Source organism: Diplotaxodon limnothrissa, linkage group LG13 (assembly GCF_057381915.1).
Source record: "Diplotaxodon limnothrissa isolate DT_005_m linkage group LG13, D_limnothrissa_male_GT1.1, whole genome shotgun sequence".
Taxonomy (NCBI): domain Eukaryota; kingdom Metazoa; phylum Chordata; class Actinopteri; order Cichliformes; family Cichlidae; genus Diplotaxodon; species Diplotaxodon limnothrissa.
Window position 1 is genome coordinate 7,686,872 of NC_140608.1, and position 25,264 is coordinate 7,712,135.

At 39.3% G+C, this 25,264-nt stretch overlaps 1 protein-coding gene across 1 annotated transcript; it reads left to right on the top strand.

Annotated features, from left to right (window-relative positions):
* The first annotated feature begins 12,974 nt into the window (after positions 1-12,974).
* Positions 12,975-15,012, top strand: sf3b5 (splicing factor 3b, subunit 5). The gene is made up of 2 exons (XM_085369173.1): positions 12,975-13,070; positions 14,424-15,012. Exon 2 carries the CDS (start codon positions 14,450-14,452, stop codon positions 14,708-14,710), a length of 261 nt encoding a protein of 86 aa, XP_085225299.1. The 5' UTR covers positions 12,975-13,070; positions 14,424-14,449; the 3' UTR covers positions 14,711-15,012.
* The last annotated feature ends 10,252 nt before the right edge of the window (positions 15,013-25,264 follow it).

A 25,264-nucleotide genomic window follows, 5' to 3' on the forward strand; every position in this document is an offset into this window, starting at 1 on the left:
AGCAGCCATTACAACAGGTATGGGTTGAAGTGGAGTCACTTCTCTGAAAAAGTTTAGCCAAGCGGGACAGTAACACCTGTTGTAATCACTAGAATTGCTTGTGCCTACGTGTTGTGCCATATGCCAAACTTGAGCGCCTTTTTTCATAGTAGCTCTACGCGATATTCAATGTACTGGTATTTTTTTCTAAGGATCTGTAAAAGTAAATGATTGTATTAATCTGCCATGTAAAATATTGTAAGTATTCTGTCGCTTTTTTTAATGAATGTGAAATCATTAAAATCAGTGTGGTCCTACACTATATATGCATATATATATATATCTTATTAAATCTGCTTTTAATCGGGACGTGTGCAAATCAGAATACTGTGTATGTAAATTGTTGTACACAGAGAGTTTAACTTTGCAAATTGTTTTTGATGAAAAATGCTATACGAGGATGGCACACTGTGCATACTGCTTCAGTGTGAAAGACTAAACTGTAGATGATTCTTCGCAGCCCATCAAGCTTCAAAATAGCAGCAAAATTTACTCTGTGGTGCATGAGCTGTCAAATGTTGTATCTCATGCGCAATGTGTTCTTCATTTGGCAACGAGAACATTATGTTTCATTTCACAAAACACATCATGTAAACAAAGGAGTCAAATGTCAGCTTTTGTGCAGCGTTTCAGGCCAGGAATGAACAGTTGTAGCAGCAAACAAAGGGAGGAAGGGTTTTAATCAGACTATGTTTCCACCTGAAGTCTAGAGAAATTCCTGTTTAGATAACTTGAAGAGTGGCTATAGCTGAGTGTGAGAGCTGAGAGTTTGCCACATTTGTTAACTGTGTCGTAGATTAATGATCTCCTCAGGGTGAATGATGTCCTTCTGCATATTGTATAACAAGAAAATTTGTTATGCCGAAAAAGCATACATGCTAGAAAAGTTTAGGTTTAGTCTAGTGTTGCAAATAATTAAATATCAGCGAGCCAGGCAATCTGTTTAAATATCTCCAATGCTGAAGCTTTATGCATGGCATTGTTGTATTTAAAAGTTGTCTTTCATGCATTTGTTTGTGTTTGTATGAAGTAATTGTTGAAATCATTTTACAGGAGCAGTCAGAAGAAGACAAACAGGCTTGGAAAAACGAAACATAAGAGGAAGCAAACCAAACTAATATTACCTAAAATAGCACAACATTTGTAATCTGCTACCAACTTAAAAGCCTCAACCCACTTATAGAGCTAAAAAGACTCAGGCTGGTCTCAGAATTCAAGCACTAGAAGCTCAGTAGTATTTGATCATATATGTAGCAGTAAAGTTCATATTTAAGACCCTGTTTTCAATATTCTTTAGCTTACTTTAACCAGCTAACTGTAGGTGAAATGGTTTCAGTCCACAAAACTGAAGGTTGCTGCTACAAACAAGAAGCCTGCTTTGATCTACTTCTGCTAAAAATCAAGGATCCATTGATTCAGTAATAACTAGAGAGCCTAGGGCTGGGCGATATGACCCAAAATTCATATCTCGATATTTTTTAGCTGGATGGCGATATAAGATATATATCTCGATATATTTTTTTAAAGCCATAAAGTAAGAACAAAAAGAGAGTTCTTAGTCAAAGCTGTGTCCCAGATGTCACACAGGCACTTTTATTAACATAGAGCAGATGTACATAAAATTTACTCAAAAATAAATTATGAGCATTTATTAAATAATAATGCTCCATAAATAAAAGAAAACAATGTTGTTTTTGTGCATAACAAAAAGCTCACAATTGTGCAGTCAAAATGTAAACTAATAGACGCTGAGCACAATAACAAAGACAGATTTCACAGCTGCTCTGTTCCCAACTTGTACTGCGTGACTGACAGCCTGGAGTTTGAAATCCGCTTCGCAACCACGTCTCTTAACAGGTGCCATTTATAGTCCTTATACACAGTAGGGTAATATTACGTTGAAGCACAGTACGTATCACTCCGCGAGGCTCAGCCGTAATGCTCCGACAATCCATCAAGCGGTGCAGCTCCGTAGCTTAGCAAAGTCATATTAAAACATTTTTTGACAGATTGCTGAGCGCCGTGTTCCACATAAAATCGGTTCGCGGCCATCAAGCACAACCAGAATTCATACATAAGGCGCGCTATCAACTTTTGAGAGAATGAAAGGATTTTAGTCCGTGCAGCCCCTCTGGGCTGCATGGCGTTAGCGTGGTTAGCTCGTTAGCGTGGTTAGCTAGCTAACACGTTGACGCCGTCCAGCCCCACGCACGGGGCGATGCGCAGTAACTCGTTAACGGAGATTTGCCGTGTCCATCTTGTCGCTTCCTGCAGGTGAAGCGATGGGGGAGGAGGAGTTGTGTTCAGTGAAGGAGAGGCGAGGCCGAGTAACGTTGCGTAAAGACGAAAGTGGACGAAAGAGAGGCAAACCTGCGGCTCCACAAGTATAATTATAACGTAACATAGACTATATCGATATAAACGATATTGTCACATCTTATATCTCGTATAAAAATATATCGATATTTTTAAAAAACTCGATATATCGCCCAGCTCTAAGAGAGCCTCTCTGGAGAGCACACCATTCGCCAAAACCAATAACCTATCCTGCAATTTTAAATTGACTCTTGCCTGAACAACTCGAAAAACAAAAAATAGCGAGGTGAAACGTCTTTCACCTTTACGCTTTCTAACTGCATGTGTGCAGCTACAATAAGATGATGATACTCTAATTCCATTTAAATGAAGAAAAACATTACACTATCCACCCTGAAGGTCAGCAAGGTACATTTAACATGTGCAAGATGCAACATCTGACTCCGAGTGCACCTAGAACTGAGTCATTACCGTCCTTGAGCTGTACATGTGCTGCCATGAAACTCTCTCTTCTTTATTTTGTTATTTATGAGAATTATAAAAAATGTATTCTGGTCTTAAAGTGACATGTCTTGTGATTTAATGTTAAAAACAAGAATTTATGATTTATGGATGGCTCTCTGTAACACTGTACATGTAATATTGCAGTTATCTGGTTGTTGTCTATGGATTAAAGTGTCATTAAATCTAACTGAACTACCTTTATTCTTGCATTTAAATAAAACATTATCTACATTCCAGTCTTCCTTGTATTCAAAAACAAGAATGTTTTCCACACTCAAATTAAACACAGTGCAGCTGGTCTGTGAACCCAGAGACAAATACAAATACTGACAACAGAAACAGATCATGAGGAAAAATGAACTATACAAAATACATTTTGCTGCCTTCAGGCAGAATTAACTCACATTCAGCAGCTGGAGTGTTTTCTCCCATTAATCACGCATTACCTCCTACCACTATAATTTATCACCAGATAATCTATAAACATATTGCTGCGACATTTGGAAATTTCACATGTCAGCCTTTGGGTGCTGCATCACCTCAGAGTGATGTTAACTTTTAAAAATGACAAGATTTCAACATAAGGCTATACATCCACACATTCAGAAGAAATTTACATTCACTAACATGCCTGAAAACACTAACGCCAGGACCACTCGCGGATGCTGGGCATGCACGTGCCAGTGGAAGCAGAAGGCAGAGGATTGGCTGGTTGTAGAAAATGTGAATGAGTCAGGAAAGCACATGTAGTCAGGAAGCAAACGTGGGTGTCATCATGCGGCATCTTTTTTCAAAAGTCTGGAACCGCTGCCAAATTTGTACCTGTATGTGAGGAATGGGTAATGAGTCCCCTATGAGCACCTGTGCACTGCAGCAGTGGCTAAAAACTATGTGGTGCATTTTTTTTTCTTTGGTATGTTCCTTCAGTCTGCTGTAATAACACCACAAGTGCCCTGTAAGCTTGACATATTAATAACACTCAGCGAGCACGTGTTGTGGTCATGTATTTGTTCTTTTTTCCCCAATACAATAAAAAGTGCTGTTAAAGTTTTTTTTATCTTTTTTTTCTTTTTAGCAATTCTGCTTGTAATTCTCTTAAATGTTATTCAATGTTCAAGGATTCACATGCAAATGAAAACCATCTAAAATCTATTGTGTCTCCCTTGTACATTTGAAATGATAGTTTTCTCAGCTGTTGGGCCTGATTATGGCCAGGTGCATTTCGTTTGCAGTGCTCTCACTCAGCAAGAGGGCACACGCTTGACATATGGTGCAGTATGGCGTAATATGTGTTACCAAGTGTCAAGGGAAAGTAAAACAGGGCATTTTAAAAGGACTGAAAACTGTTTCAGCAGCATTTCATTTTGCTCACTCTGGGACTGATTGTCTGGATAGCTGCATAAAAAAAAGAAAAAGAAATGATTTAGAGAGGCTATTTCCAAACATATTGGAAAGATGTCCCAGATTGCCACATCACTTTTTTGTCTAAAATACAGCTATGCTCAAAAATTTTTATCAATATAGACTCAATTCAGTCTTAGCATGTCTGTGTAATGTGCACGAGGGTTGTACACATCATCATGGTTTCAGAAGTGCATGGAAGTATTCACAGCATGTATTTGCTGCATAGATGCTTCAAACCCCATCTTGTCATGTAAGCGGCTGCTCAGGAGCCAGACATTGCCTTATTGGACTTGGCAGCATGATTTATCCTGTCATAGAAATTATTACGAAGTGACAGTGATTGTCCCGTCTTCCTGCAGAGACCGAGACCTCACCCAGACCCGATGTTGTGAATCTGCCCTTTTCCATATGGAAAGCCAATCAACCAAAACAAACCTAATCCCCCAAAATCCAAGTTTAATAACTTGATATTTAAAAGGTTAAACCTTTGTCTTGGGGACAAAATCAAGGGTCTGTGTTGTATAAAATAATACAAAAACACAATACCGTGACCTATTTCACGCTCCAGTCTGGAAACCTAATATGCGCTTGTGCATGCAGGGGAGAGCTGATAAGTTATGTATGCAAATGCACTCTTTCTGATAATCTTTTTTCAAAACTGGACAAATTTGATAAGATATTTGTGATGCACGTGAACATTTCAATTTAGTAAAACAAACAGAAAGCTTTCTCTTTCTCTTGAATGCTAAACGTTTATGTTTGTGGATTATCCAAAAGAAATATGTCTCATGTGTAATCCACCCATGTAAATGGTTGCTTTTGTATTAATAGTGAGCAAGAAACATAAACAAGGGGACATTTTTATGAGTTGTTATTATGAGAAATAGAAGATTTATGAAAGACAAAAAAAATGCAAAACAAACATTTACTCTTTAATAAGCCTTCACTGAGATTTATGGTCTCATTAATAAACTTCAATTTGTTTAGACTAAAGACTTGCATCGCATCATCTCCAATAGTCTTGGCTTCATTAGTGAAATAAACTATTTTTTACTTACTTAAATACGGCTTCTATTTGTTTCAGAGTCATGCAGTCTTACCTGCTTACCTGGTGGGAAAACCATGTGCTGCTTTCTAATAACAAACTCCTGCATGATTGAAGCATGTAAGAAATAGAAAGACTAATGACTTTATTTTTCATTTGTTTCATAGCAGCAAAAAACATAAATCTGTTATGAAATCTCAAACAAGGAGGGTCAAAAAGGAGTGAGTTTGTGTGTTCGGGGCTGTGTCGAATCCAATTTAAGTCCTTCAGGCCTTGATACCCCAGCGCTCCTCTGCGCTTTCATAGAGCAGTGCTTTCCTCAGGCTATTTCACACTCTTAGATAAATGGCTAGCTGGCTCTCCTCATTTGATGGAGAGGAACATAGCATTTTACTGCAATGGCTCACAGCACATAGGGAGGGTGAGAGCCAGATGCCACAGTCAGAATCTCAGGTGTGGCGAGGAAATGAAAGTCATGGAGGAAAGACACAGAGCAAGCCAGCAAAAAAACAGCCAGCTGGTCGAGCTTATCTAAGCAAATCAGCGTGACAGACCACTGAGTCCCACAAAACTGCCACCACCTTATGGCTCTAGTTGCCAATAAACCAGCCATCCAGCAAAAAGTGGGCAGTTTGTCATCTGACCAATAAGTTGCCTCCGTTTGTCAGTCCTCCAACCAACCACGACTCTGAGTACCCAACAGGGTGTAGTTTTCTTGTGCTTCCCTGTCTATCTCCAGTGCACGGTGGTTGGGAATGAGCCCGGGTTTAAATCAATGGAAATATCGCTGACTCCATTTCTTACTATGCTGTTACTCAACGAGACTGTGGGGCACGGGAACCATCCAGTCAGGTAATATTCCCATCAATCCACCTGATTTCATTACCCTGTTCTCCGCTAGTGCTTTGCTTTGCACTTTCCAGGTCCCAGCTCACTAAAAGATTGGCTATCAAAGTTTGATTATCACATCCCAGCAGCTGTTATTTTGCCATAGGTGTAACTTTCTCAGAGTGGGATAAAAATTTACATATTTTTTGTTTTTGATTGGAAAGCCAAAAAAAACCCATAAAACTACTGGAAACACATATATAATCTGTCTGTACTCATATAATTTCTTTTCATATATTTACAGCACCCATTATTTAAAACTTGCATGACATTTTCTTCCACACATTGCAAGACAGTTACACACTTTGGGACTTTTATTAAGGGCTTTTCAGCAGATGTTGTAATACCAGCTACAAAGAAACTTTCAACACTACTTGACACACTTTCTAACATCAAGGTCTTCCTGGTGGATACATAAAAATTCTGCATAAATTGCGCAGGTTTGCTCTCTAACCAGACCCTCCAACAAAAAAATCATTCCAGCACTTCTGAAATTCACACATGAAGAGATAAAAGTGAGTGACTTGGACTAGAAAAAGCTTTGTTGCATTTTCTTACACATCAAGATCAGACAAGTCAAATGAATGATTGCTTTGCTTGTCAGTTCATTTTTTCAGATCCCAGTTTATTATAATTATGGCACTGGGCTTTGAGGCTTGTTTATTGTTAGTAGATTTAGCTTGTTTATTTCTCATACTAATTGCAGTCTAAGTTTATCCTCTGGTAACACAGATCTGTTATCCACCTATCTTCTTCCACTTCTCCAACATGCAAACTCCACACTGAAAGACCACAGAATGGATTTAAACCCAGGACCTTGCTATTGTGAGGTGACAGTGCTAACCACTACACCACTCTGTCAGTCAATCAACAAAGATTACCAAGGAATTTCTTTTAAAAAAAAACAAAAACTGAAAAAACCCTAATTCTTAAACCTCTTTACTATTTCTGTTAAATTCTGCTCTTTTTTCAGACAAAGTTTTTTTATATAAATATTATATTATATTCAGTTGTATGTTGTCCACTTAAAATGCAGTGCAGGTTATGAAAACTGTTGAATACTGAACAACAGAGTGCTACAGACTGGAATAATTTAACAGGCTTTATTGGCGGCACCTATTTTTCTACACCTTCTATCTCACTGTTGCACCTTCAAGCGGACACCAGAAGACTGAGCATAATAATCATGCCTTTATTCACATTGTCGCCAAACCCTTTTAACAGTCCGCTGCACTTATTTTGCATTCAGTTCATACCGAGGGATTAGAGTCTCAAGAGGCTGGAGAGTTTTTATCCTTCAGCTTTGCTAAACTCTGCATGCTTCTCTGTTATATGCAAAGCCACAAGCAATGTCAACCCAATGCAAAGCTTCTTCAAGCTGCTGCCGTCAGGGAGGAGACTGCAGGAGTCTCCAGGCCAGGACCAGCAGACTGAAGGACAGCTTCATCCATCAGGCTGTCAGGAAGCTAAACTCCCTCCCGATTCTGCCCCCCTCTCCCCTCTTCTCCACCACGGTCTCACTGAACTCTGTCACACACACACACACACTCACTCTCTGACGCACTCACTGGCCTGCTCCAGTCACTTTGTGGAGCATTGGACTGCTTAAGCATTGGACCTCATAAGACTTTGTTGTTACACTATCTCTTACCGTACACTACTAAATCCCCATTTGCACTATTTGCCTATTTTGCACCACTATGCCTTCTTACTTGAATATTGTATATTGTATATTGCATAGCTTTTTTTTTTTGTTATACGTAAAATTGTATTGTATTTATTTAAATTTTTACTTTTTAATTATTTTATTTGCATTTTTCTAATCACTAGGGTTTGAGAGTAACGCAATTTCTATTCTGTGTATGTCCTGTACATGTGGCAGAATTGACAAATAAAGTTGACTTGACTTGACTTGACTTGACATGCATCAACACTACAATGAGCGGGTGGAGGGAGGTTTGGAGTCTTCTCACAACCCTGTTCTCTGCGGCCTGCTGGAGCAGGGGGGCTGGGAGGAGGAGTTGGCCGTCCGATTGGGGTCTGGAATGTGGGGCCTCCCTGCTACTGCCGAGCCGGGGCGGTCTGCTTCTCTCCACCCCAGGGAAAAGGGTAACACTACCTGGGTCTTGGTGCAGTTTCCCCCTCCGGGGGCAAGGGTACCTAGACCTGGGGCTTAGAGTACGCTTGGGGAGTGTGATTGTGTGTACAGTGTCTCTCTATGTCTGTCTCCACGTTGGGTGAGTGTTGAGTAATTATGAGAGCATGAGGGTGGGAATGGTTGTTTGTATCTGTGTGTGCCTGTTTGTCTGTGTCCATATGTCAGGTCGGGTATCAGATGTCACCTCTCTGGAGGCCTATCTCCCCCCACCACTTCCCCTGCCAGTGGCAGACGCCCTCGGACATCGGTGCGTTGGTGGTTCTTTGTGTCTAGGGATGGGCATCCGGGTACACACCGGCTCACTCCTTGGTGGCTGCTTGTCGGGGCCTGGAGCCTGGGGTTCTCCTCAGCTCTTTCTGGGACAGTGGCGCGGCTGCCCCTCTGTTGGTCTTCCTTCGTCTCTTGTGTTCTGAGGGCCTCTGGATGTCTGGAGTCTTGATCTCCTCCATACCTGCTTCATGCCCTGGTGGACGGGGCTGTGGCTCCCTACACCCTCTAACAGATCATTACATAAAGGAACCTTTTAAATACAAGCGCGTCCATGCTCACAGGTGTACACACGGGTGCTCACAAACACAAACTACACCCTTTTTGGCTCCTACCTCAAAGCACACTGTGCGCTGTCGATCTTACGTGCTGCAAAATAATGTTTAATATTTAGTATTTACTGTTATATTCACATAGATCATCGTGATGTTGTTTATTATGTTGCTCTTTTTTTTCTCTTTCTTCTGCTTGTTTTCTCTTTTTTCTTTCTCAACAGGTGATCCAGGTGATTGATATATGTATTTTTTGTCTGCTTATTTTGTTGTTTTTTTGTTTTTTGCCCTTTATCCCCGTCCCTCTTCCCCGCTGTTTTTCTTTCCCTCTTTCTTTCTCCCCTTTCTTTTCCCCAGTCTGTCCCATATTTAACAAGTAAAAATAAAATAAAATAAACAATAAAGGGTGAATCAAATAGACCATTACGGCAAGGCTGGGACGGTCCATTTGGTAAAGTAAATCCGTTGGGCATCTTTCTTCACCTTTAGACAATAATTCTGATGGCAAAAGAGCCAAACAGGACAGACAAAAAAAAAAAAAAGAGAATATCATCCCTGGGGTTCAGTTTGATAAATGCACCTTCCTGTTTTATTGCTATAATCCATCATGCAACGTTATTTTCATCAGATATTTTTCTACAGAACGAGTGAGCTAGACTGTTGATAGTGAAGAGCAGTCCTCATGGGACATAATTCAATGTGGTATGTTGTCTTCTGTAGTTTAATCAAATGTAAAAATAAACCTTAATGAAATGGTCCTAAAACATGGAAAACGCTTTTGTGTATCTAAATACTGATCTGATCTGACACATCATAGGAATGTAACTTTGATGGCACTATTCTGTTTTTCCAGTGATTTCTTCCAGATTTCTAGTTATTTCTAAATGTTGCCGAATTCCAACTCATTGCTGCATATACGGCTCCTGGGATCAAAAGCAGAAACATTCTTGGGTAAAACCAGCAAACACCAATTTTTGCAGCTACCCAGATGACCACGGCAGTGTCAGAACAGTAATAAAGAGATGACTCAGCTCTATAAACAACCAACCAAACTGAAAATATAAAGAACATGAAAAATTCAGGTAATCATCCAAAGTGCAGTATGTTATCTTAAAAGGGTTGGGACTGAAAATAAGTTTGGTAATAAAAATAAATATAACTCTCAGGAGAATGTGTTTGCAAAAATTAAAATTACCTTCGGGTAACCTCAACGCACATCTTTCTGTTATCACGCCTTAGAGATGAACACAGTCTATGAGATGCACAAAAACTATTAAAATTAATGAAGCCGAGGAGTCATGTGCTCATAGTTTCTGTAGAAATGTTGGATTGAAATTGTTTTCCCCAAAGAAGCATTTTACAATGTTCAGCCAGACAGTAAAATGTTATAGTAGATGTAGTAATAGTTTTTACAAGACCTTCATGGCTCCCAGAAAATGATCTGAATGCGACAGATACCAGAAGTCTCGACGTTTATTTCCTTTCTGTTTCTTTAGTTGGGACCCTAATGACATTCACACTGCCCTTGGGATAAATTACAGCCTGTTATGTATTCATAAAATGTATCCATTTATTGTCAGGTGAAAAAGTTAAAGTGTCCAATACCATTGTGACTAAACACTAACATTCCCCAGGAATAAAATAGCAGTAACACAGGCACCAAAGTCCAAGGAATGTCAGTTAGAGTCAGCAACTTGTAGATATGACCCTAAACCGTACCTTGAGTTTTTAGTTGTCCAAATATCAGCATAAAACAGCAGCTCTCAGATTTATTTTCAAAACTGTGTTAAAAAAAATTAGCACTGCAGCTGTGCACCAGTATACTTAACTCCATGTTTATTTTGGGACTGTGGGAGGAACCCACATGGGGAGAACCTGCAAACTCTACACAAAAACAGCCCCAGACGGGATTCAAACTGAAATCCTTCTTGCCGTGAGGCAAACCATGCACTTTTGTGCCACATGTATTGCCACACTAGTGTTATCTAATGTTATATAACGAGAATAGAGCCCAACTGTTCACAAAAATATAAGTAAACATTTCAGAAATGTGGTGATTTTGGCTCAAAATTAAATGGTGAGCCTGGAATATTGCTCATCATCCTACCCATGAGTGCCATAACGCTAATGTCTGTGGTTAAGCTATAACCGCTTTGCACCTAGCCACAGAACATCATACAGACAAATTTGGCAATTTAACAGAAAACAGGCAACACAAACAGAGACAAACACATTTTGAGTTAATTGGGTCAAACAGCTAATGGCAAGGCCCCTGTTATCCTTTGCTCCGACAATTCACAAGAATCACTCCTCCCATTCGACTATTCGAGAGACAGATGCCCTCTCTACTTATAAGGTTAGGCTTAAAACTTTCCTTTGTGATAAAGCTGTTTTCTTTGTATTGTGGGAGGGTCTTTACCTTACAATAAAAGGCACCTTGAGGCAACTATTGTGATTTGGCATGACATAAATAAACTGAATTGGACTATTGGTCAGATTTTAGTAAAACAGTGATCACCTGATGGTTCTTCACTGAAATTGTTCTCGTTGTCAATGTCAAGGTTACAGTTGTTGTTTCATGGACATTTTTCCATTTTCACAAGAATTACTGCTTCTCCTGGAGGTCCAGTTTTAGTGAAATGACATTAATTTGTCCTGGATCCACATGTTTATAAGCCTGCTTGACTTCTCAGTGGATTTCAATTCTTATGAGTTTCTGCAATAAAGCCAGCCAGTGACAACAAAACTTTCTTTCTGCACCTCACACAATACAATAACCTCTGTATTATGATGGATCATGAGGTGGATGAGCTACTACATCGCTGACATTCTAGCAAAGGTGTCCGTGCCCGAGAGCCCAGTCTATATGATTAAATAGAATAGAATAGCTTTATTAACCAAATCAATGGAAAATTGTCTTTGTTTCACCAAGTCATAAATCAACCAATCAAGTTGCTTCAAATGAACCCACATTCATACATATACATATACAATACTTCAATACAACGATAAAAACACATCACAGCATCTCATTATTCAGAGTATCGATTGCTCTTGGTGCAAATCATCCCTTATATGTCGTTTTAAAAGGCATTAATTTGAAATCAGAATAGAGAGGGGGGTCACGGTCAGCAATAATAGACCGGGCTTTAAACAGACTGATGACACAGTTTATCCAGTTTAATTTGTTGTCGATCAATAATTTGTTTCTGAAAATTACTTTACACATCCAGTCATCCACACACTGGTGATGGCAAGCTACATTGTAGCCACAGCCACCCTGGGGCGCACTGACAGAGGCGAGGCTGCCGGACACTGGCGCCACCGGGCCCTCTGACCACCACCAGTAGGCAACGGGTGAAGTGTCTTGCCCAAGGACACAACGACCGAGACTGTTCAAGCTGGGGCTCGAACCGGCAACCTTCCGATTACAAGGCGAACTCCCAGCTCTTGAGCCACGATCGCCCTATTATATGACTGATTATTATTATTATTATGTAATATTAATTGTGTGTGTGCGTGCATTACATTGCAAATGTGCACATTATTTACTATTCCCTACATACTAAATGTTAGGCTTAAACCTATGATAAGCAGATGTTTTCATTTGTTTGTAGCTGCAAAACATGTGATCCTGGGCCAGTGCCCCGCTGTTTATTTTTTGTAAAATAAACATTGCCTCATATACTGTATAAAATTTCAGAAATCCCAATAGAAGCACACAGGTCACGTTTTGATGTTTTGTTTCTTTATGTAAGTATGTATGTATTTATTGTTATTCTCTGTAAATTATATAATTACCTGCGGGTTAAGAGAACAACAGTTTTTTTCTGTTAAGTGAATGGATTGCACCTTCGTATATATATATATATATATATATATATATATATATATATATATATATATATATATATATATATATATATATATATATGTGTATATATATATATATATATATATATATATATATATATATATATATATATATATATATATATAAAATTTGGTTTAAGATGTACACGAGAAACGCAGAGTTTACAGTCTGTGTTCCTTTCCGGTTCATTTTACTGGGCGAACCAACCGGAAGTGATCGCTCCGTGGTGCTGTGTTGAGTTGGAGACGGTCGTGTAATTTATTTACATCTCCTACCTTCGTGTTTGAATTCCTGACATTTTATGTAAGTATCCTTTCTATTTTCAACTTAAAAAATGTCTTCCTTGTTATTATATTAACTTTAAAAGGAACATTTAGAGCGCAGTTGACACGACGGTGAATAGGCTAACACTGGCTAATTAGCCTCACATTAGCATTAGCAGGAATTTCTCTGTTTACATAGAAATCTTTTTACTTCAAATTTAAATAAAGTTTGAATTGCTTCAGAGTAGTATAATCACTCATCGGGTTAACATTTGTTGTGGCATTGCTTGACTCGTAAATACAAAATACAAGAAAAATATTCAGGTTACATGACTGAACTTCTCCGTCTGAACGTCTCCTTTTTAGCTGCACGTTTCTTCTGATGTCTTCATGTGCTGTTGCTGTTAGATAGCGTTTCATTCATGGGTCCCTATACTTTCAAGCCCTTAAACGGGTTAAAATTGTGTTTATTTTGGCTCCGAATCAATCGGCTTTTGGTATGTGACTTTACTCAGAAGCACAACGGATGGTAAAGAAAACGAGTCTTTGTTTCTACCATGGCTGGCAATAAATATAAAACATCAGGACACGACCACACTGTTACTAAAACAAAATTCACAATGACAGCAACGAGGTCGGCGACTTACGTAGGTTGTGTCGTAGACGTTAAAAAGAATGCCCACAGAAGTCTAAATCCGACCTTTATCTGCACTTCATCGATGGTGACAACCTCTTCCTATTTCTTAACAACCACTGGATGAAAACCAGACCTTAGAAAACTGTCTGTGTTATATTTGGAAAACCAGAGCCAGTGAAAATGTGGGACACAGTCTCAATATGTGGGATAAGGGATAAAAATACTGTAACACAATAATCATGGTTATTTTAGCTCAGTATTAAGCTTGCAATTCTTTAACTTGGTAAGACTTTTGAGCTTTTTAAACAATGATGAAAATGTGTTGCTTGTTCTTTGTCACTTTTTAAAATCAAAGTTATTCCAAACAGCTGAATTGGTTTTCGTTTTGATGACCAAAAAGTCTCTCTTTATATCATTTTGGTTGAGCTGACCTGCCAAAACCTGAAGGGAACACTGGGTGTTTAGTGCGAGGCAAAATTGTGTCAGTGCAAAGGAAGGGGATTCACTGGATTTATAGAATAGGGCAAAATATGAACCCTCACCCTTTGTTAAAAGACAAAAAGCACAGTTGCAGTCATTTCTGTTAATTTCTTTAAAAGCTATAGTTCTAATTGAATACAGACTTTGATTAATAGCCCATCTTAAAGTCTTTAGCCTGTTATCTCATTGTGTGATCCATCTTTGCATATATATTTTTTTAATTTATTTATTTTGTATTTATATTCTAACTTCTTTCTCATCTCTTCCCCTGTCTAGAGCCTCCAGGACTCATCTCAGCAAGAATGACAGACCGCTACAACATCCACAGTCAGCTGGAGCATCTTCAATCAAAGTATATCGGCACAGGACACGCCGACACCAGCAAGTGGGAATGGCTGGTCAATCAGCATCGTGATTCCTACTGTTCCTACATGGGACATTTTGACCTGCTGAATTACTTTGCTGTGGCTGAGAACGAGAGTAAAGCGCGTGTTCGTTTCAACCTGATGGAGAAGATGCTTCAGCCATGTGGACCACCAGCAGATAAACCTGATGATGCCTAGATCACACTGGAGTGAGCAGTGGATGCTTTTTGTTAGAAACAAAAAATATTCCAGCTAAAACTGCTACTGCATCCTTGTTTGACTCCACCATTACTGGATTCGTTGTGTACTTATAGAAGAGAAGACTTTTTCTTTTTTTTGGTTTTATATGGACCAGAACAAAATATTTTCTTGCCCAGCACAGTTTTCTAAACAGTTGTTTAAAGGTGAAAGTGCTTTAACAGCTGAACATGTACCAGAGGACATAATAGAAAGCAGGTATAAGGTGTAGTACTTTCATCTGCATGTGTTTGCATTAAAGGATGGAGATGTATTCTTGATTTCATTAAAATTTGTCTTTTTCTATTTTAGCACTTGTTGATTGCATTTACATGAATTTAGATTTAATAGCCAATGGTTCGGATTCATTGACCTGTTGTGATTTACAATGTAGTAATTTATACAGTAAGTTTAAAAAAAAAAATCAGGAAAAAAAGTTTGTACCCAATAAAAACTGATTTAGTATTGACAGTGTTGGGCAGCAACAAAGGGACAGCAGTTCCAATGTTTCTTGGCATGGTTACCGCTCATCCCTGTGACACAACAGGGGGAGTGAGAACAATTTGTGCAAAAAGAATATCTGCTCATCAGGTGGAAAGTGCTTTCTGTTACACTCCCACACTACCTGTAGCTGTTCTGTTGGATAGAAAGTAGTTGCTGTGAAAGCCAGCTCACGTCCAAGTCATTCAGAGTCTTGGTGGAAGGATTTATGTTTCCACTGAATCAGGTTTTTTTTTTTTTTTTGTACTTTGGCACTCACATTAAAAAGAAAAATGTGTGCACAGGAGATATTTGACTAAACCTAGTCATGGAAAAAACTTTTAGATATGAAAAGGTAAGCCGGTTTACAAAGAGAACTAAGGGATAGAGAACAAGCTAGCAGATCTTGTGGGGGAGCATTTGCACTGTGAAGAAGGAAAAGTCAGCTTTGATTATAATGGAATAAAATTGTAAAAACAAAGTGAAGCGAAAAACAAACAGCTCATTGTGCAAAGCACCCTCCTTATCTGTAAACCGCGTTATGGGACGAGCATACATGGTTGCCAGTAGAATTGGAACAATAGTATTGTAATCACCAGGTTGAATGGAGAAGTGTACAAGAGCATTGTGTGTGCTCAGATTCAGCCAAGTTTCTCCAAACATCCTTTCCTGATGTTTAATCACTCAATGTAGCTGTTTTCCAAAGTATTACACAACCAAAGCCTAATCAGAGAGCTCAAAATGACTTGATTGAATATTCTTGGTGATAAATAGCTTACAAAAACAGAACTGACCAGTTTTCTAATTCGTGTTCAACGCACACACACTTGAGCCGACAAAGATCAGCTGTCCGTGACTGAGACTTGGCATGCTATATTTTTTTATATATATAAACATTTTGTCAATGAACATATGTGATATTCATAGTTAATTGAGCTTTAAAATTCTGTCTGCTACCTTTTATTTACAATTCTGAAAAGCATGTAACAGTGATCAGATTTCAAATGAACTTTTCAAGCAGGTGCAGCAAAAACCTCTGTAGCACAGCTCAACAGCGGTGGTCAGGGTAGACATTAAGAAAATTTTTTCCAGAGAATGAATTTGGATCTTTGATAAGGAGTGTGGGTTTATTATGCCACCAACCATGGGATCAGGTTTTTTATAAAACTAATTGCCTCAGGCTTGTTAAAGTCGAGTCTATGTGTGATGCTGCGGTCGATACAAGGACTTTGCTTGGGGAGCAATCAGAAAGGCACAGCAGGGGCTGAGGTTTCACTTGCTGACTTAAGGTGGTTCATGAAAGTATGCTGTCATCCAAATTTGCGCACACAGTCAGTTGGTGGGAGAGGACGCTAAACATGACTCATTGTTGGACTGTGATAGTAGTCAGGAGGTGCCAGGGAAGTTTTTGTGTCGTGTATTATGGCTGAGATTGTGTGTTGGAGGCTTTCTTGGTGGGGTAAGTCCTTGCCATCTGTCCTCACTGTCAGACTCGGGGAGACAGCGCTGCCAAGTCAGGCGAGAAAGCTGCGTGAGGTTTTGTTGGTGTGCGGTCTCGCACACACACGCATGCGAAACACATAAAATGCTTGACTATGCAAGACGTGAGCCCATAAATAATTGTCTGCTTCTCAATTTTCTGTTTAGTTGTATCATATGATTGTGTGATCTCAAGAACAGCCGATATCGAATATGTATGTGAGGCACCCTGAAAGAAGGCCCTGTTTTCAATTATAAAAATGACACATTCATTTTTTATTTTTATTTTTTAAATCACCAGCAGCTATGAGAAATTATCAGAGCATCTTCTAAAGCACTGAGCACCATCACAAGGTTTTTTGTCAGTGCTGAGAAAAACATGTTATTTAACAGAAAGCCTTTCTTGTACCATTACGTCACTAAAGTTTTGTGTAAGAAATTGCTTTGAAGCACAGATGAAAACTGTTCACACAGTAAGAAAATGTGAAAGCAGCATACAGCTGTTGTGTACTGTTTTTCTTTTCCAAGTCTGTCACAGTGACCATAAATACTCAAGCCTGCCTGCCAACAGTCTTAAATCCTCACCATGACAGCTACAAGGTCATAATGAACACTCATCTTCTACTCATTATGAACAAGGAGCAAAAACTGTCTCTCATGATCTCATATAAATCCTCTAGTTAATGAATGGAGCATAATATTAAAAAATAAAATACTTGGATGATTTATTGGACAAATAAAATATTCAGACTTCCATCCAGCACTTCTTAGCCAACTAGCGTCACAGGGAGTGAGAGAGGCAGGGTACATCCTAGACACTGAGCCCATCACAGAGCTAAAGCATAGAGACAGATGAACATTTATTCTCAAATTCAGACCTATGGCCAATTTGGAATCACCAGTTAAGCTAACATGCTTGTTTTTGGACTTTGTGAGGAAGCTGGAGTGCCCAGACACCATGGCCACAGGCACAGACAGGACATGCAGACTCCACACAAAAATGCCCCAGCTGACCTAAATCAGAAATATTTCATATACTGCTTGAAAAAAAATAAAAGGAACACTTTTTAATCAGAGTGTAGCATCAATTCAATCAAACCTCTCGCATATTGATCTGGTCAGTTGAGTAGCAGAGAGTGTTGTTAATCAGTTTCAGCTGCCTTTGTGTTCATTAAATTAACAACAGGTGCACTAGGGCTAGTGTCTCTACTGGTAGTCCAACTCCTCCAGCATCCAACACGTCAATATGTGCAATTTCCAGAAGGTTTGCTGTGTCCCTGAGCACAATCTCAAAAGCACATGGGAGATTCCAGGAGATGGGTAGTTACTTTGGGAGAGCTGAAAAGAGTGGTAGAAAGTTCTTTCAGAATGATTAAAGAAGAGGATTGCCGATTTGGATTCATTAATTTGTTGTCTTTAAAACCATTCAGCATGATTGTTTGGTGGTGTGTCAGTAACGGTCTGTGGAGGAATATCTATGGAAGGTTGCACTAACCTTAGTCTAGGTAACAGCACTATGACTTTGGTTAGGTATTCTTGAAATCCTTGGACCCATCGTCAGACCATGTGCTAGTGCAGTGGGTTGTGGGTTCCTCCTGGTGCATGACAACAGTCTGCCTCACGCCGCGAGAGTAGGCGGTTCCTGGAGCATGAAAAAATTGATACCATTGACTGGCCCCCTTCCTTGTCTGACCTGCATCCAATAATACATTTTGTTTCAGTCCATCCGACGCCACCAGGTTGCACCCACAGAAGATCAGCCATGCCCTGGTCCACAACTCGGAAGAGATCCCCCAGGATGCCGTCTGTTGTCTCATTAGGAGTATGACCTGACATTGTCAACCCTTTGTAGGCTGACAATTTTCATTTCCAACAAAGAAAGTGGCATCCCTTTTATTCCTAACACATTACCCAGTCCAGATATTTTTTTATTTATTTTTAGCAGTATATTTTACACCTGTCAGAAAATTACTCTGTTGATCCCAAAAGTCCAAATGTGAAAGAGAAAAAGAAACTGGCAGAACACACCATAAACTGAGACGCTAATGCTTTTAGTGTAATCACCCAAACACATAACTGGGTGTGATAGCTAAACCCATTCTGCCTAAATAGTTAAGGGTTCTTTTACTTCATGCTATTATACTGTATGTCTTACCAGACTAGAAGCACTGATTTTTCTCCAGACTAATCTGCATGTATATTGGGCAGATGGGGCAGTCATACTGTTGGAAACAGTTCTTAAGGAAGAACCAGAACCCCTGTGTTGCTTTATATTCACTTTATTCAAGCTTCAGTTAAAAGATTCAAATCCTTTGAAAGTATTTCTCAAATAATATTTCAACTGGACTGATTTATTTTATTTAAGCTCATCATGCTGGAAATGCAAAACTATTTCTGTTTATCAAGTAACTGGTGAAAATACACAAAGAAAGCTATTTATTGTCCTTTTCTCTCTTCCCACATCTAACTCGTCACATTCGATTTTGTCAACGAGCAAGTCACTGCACTGCTGTCAAATCTTAAAACGGCTTCTTTCTGTCGAGCTGTCAGCTGTCACTTCAGTGTCAATGGATGCAGTCCTCCTCCACCTCATTCACCCCCAGTTTTCCTCAGAGCCAGCTCATCAGAAGTCCTGTTCCACATCATATGCATGCAGACTTCCATCATACAGCGTCACCACCACCGGTGTCTAAACCCATTGTTATGTTGATTTTACTACAATGGGCTACTGATTGGTGTAGATTATCAAATAATTGCTTCATTTAATGCAGTTGCACTGCAATAACTCTCTTCTTTATGGTGAGCTTCCATGCCACTGATCAATAAATGCAGGCCCACTTGAACATTTCGCAGCTAAACAGCTAATCAATTGATCGAATCTCGTGCGGCCGCTCGTTTTCGCCTCAGCTAGGTAACCTTTCAAGATCCTGCAGGGTCTAGTTGAGGCAATTAATTCTACTCCCTATGACTCTTTGCAAATCACAGTCAGAGTGGAAACTGGAAACTGGCAGCACCGTGTGTTTGCATTTACAAATGGAGCTTGACACATTGAATAGCATTTGTTAATAAACCACTTGGCCTTTCTGTGTTCATGCTGATGCGAGCTCTTCGTTTGGCCACTCGTCCATATCTGCTCTCTCCTCTGATTACACACTGGTGCAAAGGTTCAGGAAGCACAATTACCCTCGTCAAATATAAATTCTCCACAAATTCAATTATCTTTGTCCACATGGCCACCCACCACCTAACCCTTGTGCTATCCTGTTCTCCTTCACTAAACTCTTCACCGATTCTTCTTTACTGCTCGAACCACTTCCTGCAAACTACATCGCATCCTCCCCTTCTCCTCTACTACACTCCATTTTTTTCTTTCTTCATCTTTGCCCTCTCAGATAGGCTTACCAGTGGAGTGGAAACACAGCAACTAATGACTCTCCAGCAGTGGAAAAACACATGAATATTTTGTGTGAAGAAGGCACAAATGTGGTGCAAAATCATATTCAAAAAATAAATGCAGAACAGAATTCACCCAGAAAAATGGCACTACTAAGAAAAAAGGGGTTTCTGTATGAAGAAAATAATTAAAGATCTCTGGTCTGCACAGTTCTGGAGGCACTTTTGTGCCGTGAAAGTTCTCCTTAAAGCATCCTTTAGTTAAATGCAATTTGAAGCAAATTACAATTCACCTGTCACCCACACTTCTTACCAATCAATTACCCTTTCAAAAAGGATTGCTCATATTACTTTCAAGTCTGTAGTGATGTTTCTTTTATAACATTTCCCTCATTTTTGAAAGGAATGGAAATACTTTGAGAAATAGAATGACTGTAATATGAACAGTATAACAGAGCAAAAACAAAAACAAAATCATATGTTTTGAAACGTCAGCGAGTGTTAGACCGATGACTAATCCACCAACTTCCAATTGAGCAGACTGCATTACAGTCAGGACCTCCAGGGATAAAAGTGCCTTCCTGTCCTGGCTGGGAAACTTCATTAAAGTGGGCTGTTTGTTGTGTGTGTGTGTATTTTACAGCTAGTAAAACATGGAAACTTTTTACTCTCAGAAAGCAGGGCTGAGTTTAGATTTATGGTTTAGGTTTAAAGTTCAGGTTGAAAAAATGCAGCTGTGGCCAATAAAGAAGTCTAAGATAAAAGCAGGGATTTTAGAGACAAGCATCAGTTCTCATGAGTAAGACAAGTGTGTGTGTGTGTGTGTGTGTGTGTGTGTGTGTGTGTGTGTGTGTGTGTGTGTGTGTGTCTAAGATAAAACGAGAGGAGGTTTATGATCACTGTGTACCAGGAGTATCTTTCAAACACAGGCACCAGGTAATACAGTTTTCCTGCTGCCCTCCTGTGCTCTATAAAAATGATTATCACTTCTGTCATCCAGGTCTCTTTGACCCCAGTTTCCTTCCATCACCAGTTCGCATTTTCTTGTCCTCTTCTGCACATCCAACTTCATTACACCCACTTCATATTTAAACTCTTGAAAGCACATACTGTCGTTGAGCTGGATGGGACCTTTTTGTAACCCAGTAGCTTAAGTCAGTGTAATTATGCTGTCATCTTTGGCAGTTTATCCAAACAAAGCCATATAAAAGATGATGAAATGAGGTGAGCTGAGCTTTCTAGATTTTTTTTCTTATATCCAAAAAAAGCTTAATTGGCACTAATTGCCACACTTTTAGGTGCATCATAGATGGTAAATTTCTCTCAGTGCTGCTCTTTGTAGCCTTAATGGAAACGGGGGGGGGGGGGGGGGGGGGGGGGGGCAGTCAGCGTTTCAATAACTTTATGAAATCTGCCACAAATTATGTAACATATTCAAAAATAAAACCCCACTGAGTGTTGTGCTCTTTGCGTTTTGCGTCTCTGAATAGTTAATTAGGAGACGCAACCTTCGTGGGCTCTGAAAATATGCTGCCTGCAGGGACTACAGCTGGCAAGAGGACAGCAATGCAAAATTATGGGGCTTCAATGAAATTACATATTATCCTAATATATTTGTGAGGTATGTGCAAATGCATTGCTTTAGGATGCCTATTGCTGATGCATCTCCGAGCTCCTCTGTTCCACTTTGTATGCACAGTTTGCATAACGCTTCTTTATTCATACATTTCCCTGTAATATACAACATCTAAAAGCCTTCCCTGCAGGGCAGGCTGTCTGGGTCCAGACATCACTTAATGCTGGCGAGAAAGCTCATGGTCAGAGAGCAGGAGGCGGTTACTGACCAACAGGGTGTAATTCTCTCAGCTGGCACCACTTTGCTGTCTCTCATTTAGACTTATATCCGGTGGATGAATTATACCTTCATTAAAAACTCTGAAACGTTTGCATGTATGAACACATACATGCTTAAATTCCAAACCTGTGACATTTATTTTCTTTCCGGCAAAGAAATTTCATATTTCTCTCAGATTAGCTTTTTTCCCACACAAGTATTTCTAGGATGTAGCGAATGGTCGAAAAAAGAGAAAATATCCAGTGAGCGTCAGTTCTCTGGGTTGAAATTACTTACTGATGCCAGAGGTCAGAGGAGAACAGCCAGACTGCTTCAAGTAGTTACTGAAATAACCACTGGTTACAACCAAGATGTGCAGAAGAGTATCTCTGAAGGGAGAAGCCAGTGTTGAAGCAGAAGGGCTACAGCAGCAGCAGACCTCACTGAGGGCCCTTCCTGTCAGACCAGAACAGAAAACTGAGGCAACAGTTGAAGACTGTTTCCAGCACCTTGTTACATCTATGCCACAAAGAATTAAGGCAGTGCCAAATAAATAATAGGTATACCAACTAAAGTATTGGGTGTCCCTGTTCTCAGACAAAAAACAGTTGTGATCTTACTTCAGTGATAAAATTATTCACGACAAAAAAAGACAATGACAAAAAAAACCCCTTTTTGTTTAAGTCTTTATATACAAAAACACTATACACAGTTTGGACACAACAGTAGCTGTTTTGGGATATATAACATTGTAGTACAACTTCAAAGATGAATTATTAATGTCAAACAGAGTAAAGGTGGTTGGAGCTCATGTGAAATATCCTCTCCTCAGCCTTTGCTGCTCTGAGCACAAAGTAAATTCATTACTCTGACAGTTTATACATTACTGTATATCAGATTTATAGCATGATATTTGCTAAACTGCAGCAAATTACAATTTATTTTCACATGGTCAAGAAAAGATTACATGTTCAAGAAAAAAGGGGTGGTTTTGACTGCAGTCTGATTGTGGCTCCAGTCTGAAGTATAGATTTACATTCGGGAAGCAATAAAGGAAGCTTCAAGCACCACCAGCAGGAGACATTCTCAATGTAAACATTTTTATGAACTGGGGGAAGTAGACAGCATTACAAATAAACAGTAGCAGCCCAGGAAAAACAAGTGCCACTATGGCTGTCAAGAGAAATAGAGAAATACCTTCTGAAATGCAGTCTAACTATTATTACGTTTTCCACGATCACTATTAACACTGGGAAATGTGGGGTAGGCTTGCAGCTTCTTTGGGTAACGTGACTGTTTATTTTACAGCTGCCGTACAGATGAGATGAAACAGATGGCACCCATCAACGTTTTTAGATGATTCGTCCTGAATCCTGATGAATTAAGTGGTTATAGCTTAACACCCACATTCCTAATTTCGGATAGAAATATGGATTTTTGCACGATATAAATGCTGTTGATATTCCACGCAAGTATTTCGGTGGAAGCGGTTTCAATATTAAAAAGCCGTTCTAAAAGCGATAACACTAAGCTTTTGCCTGGAGAAGGTTTCTAAATATTCTCATTTGGTAATGCTTCATTTTAACCTCTATATTTAGCACTGATATGTACACCTATCAGCCACAACATTAAAAGCTGCTAACAGGTGAAGCGAATAATACTGATCATCTTGTTATAATTCAATGTACTGCTGGGAAATATTGGACTCTGGCCTTCACAACCCACTATTGCCAGGAACCTCTCCCAGCTGAACAATGCACCCTGCAACTCAACAAAAACTAATTACAGGAAGACAACGAAGAGCTCAAGACCCCGACAGGACCTTTGTGGGGTGTGTTGTAACGAGGCACCTCCAACCTGCAACCGACAGGATCTAAAGGATTTGCAGCCAATGTTCTGATGCCAGACAACACAAGACATCCCAAAAGGTCCCGTGTCAATACCCTGATGAGTCAGACCTGTTTTGGCAGCAGCAGGAGGTCCTACACATGATTAGACAGGAGGCTGTAATGTGATTGATGAGTGTATAAATTGCTAAAATTACGTACAACACACTATAATGTAGCTTTGAGTAAATGCTAAGAAATTCCAAGTTTTTAATTTATTTTGATAACAGTTAAAGCTTTTCCTAATTGGTACATAATGAGTGATAACCCTGAATAACCAGTTTAATTGTAATTTTATTTGACTGTATACAGGCTGTAAATGATTAATAACGTGGGTTAGGCTACTCAGTGTGCCCCTACCGAGGTCATCACCTTGGAGATAGTTGTGAGAGTTGTTGACCCACCCTCCCATTACGCAATTTATTAAGTTCACCTGGGCCACTCACACCTTGACACACTTGTGACCCCAATGAACCACATCTTGATTCACATCTTGGCTCATGTTACCCTACCAACACCTCCGTTGGCAGGGTAGGTTAGATAGTATGTTCAAGCTAAAGTTGGAAAATGGAATTTCTCCTAAAGTCGGATTTCCAACTCAGAATGAATGCGTTGATCACAAATCCTATTTTTCCGACTTTACTACTGGAACACGCTCAACTCGGGAGTGATGCAAATCCAACTTCTGAGATAAATGGAAAGCAGTAAAGACTCTCAGGACCACCTCCAAAGACGCCTCTCATGCGAGAGATAATATATGTTTATGAACCTAGAAAAAACCAAAACATCAATTTGCCTCTAACTCAACTGGATGTATGACTTTTAATTTGTAATAAAAGCTCAAACTTCCTGGGTATTTGACTGCAGCTTTGGCTGACGGTGTATACCGTGTTCACCTGTGCTGGAGCCACACCCAGGCAGACTGTAAGGGATCAAACTCATATTTACTTCCTTTCTTCAGCTGCTAGTTTTTATTTCCAAACTAATTAGCATATGTAAACTTTACATATATAATACACTCTCTCTCTCTTTATATATAAATATCTAAAACCAAGTATGATTATTATTCCTATGTAAAGGATTTCTAGTTTGTGCAGATTAGAACTGTGGATATTTGTAGAAATAAATCCAAAACCGGATATTCCCAGAGATCATTATCTTTGTCTACGTATGAAATAGGTAGGTTATTATTAAAGACTGTGCTTGATAAATTGATTAAAAAGCACCACTTTCAGGTCAGCTGTAATCACTTCTTTATCAGTGTCTGGAGATGGTATCAAAAAATATTAAAAAAAAAAAAAAACCCAACACAATTTGATTTTAAAACATTCACATAAAAGTTGTATCATATTATATTGGTAGTAAAAGTCATACCAATGTATGCACATGCTTGATATACATTCTGTACAGTACACACACATATATGTATATTCATATATATAT

Excerpts from the sequence above, each read along its gene's own strand:
- sf3b5 (XM_085369173.1), top strand. The coding sequence starts at position 14,450 with ATGACAGACCGCTACAACATCCACAGTCAGCTGGAGCATCTTCAATCA.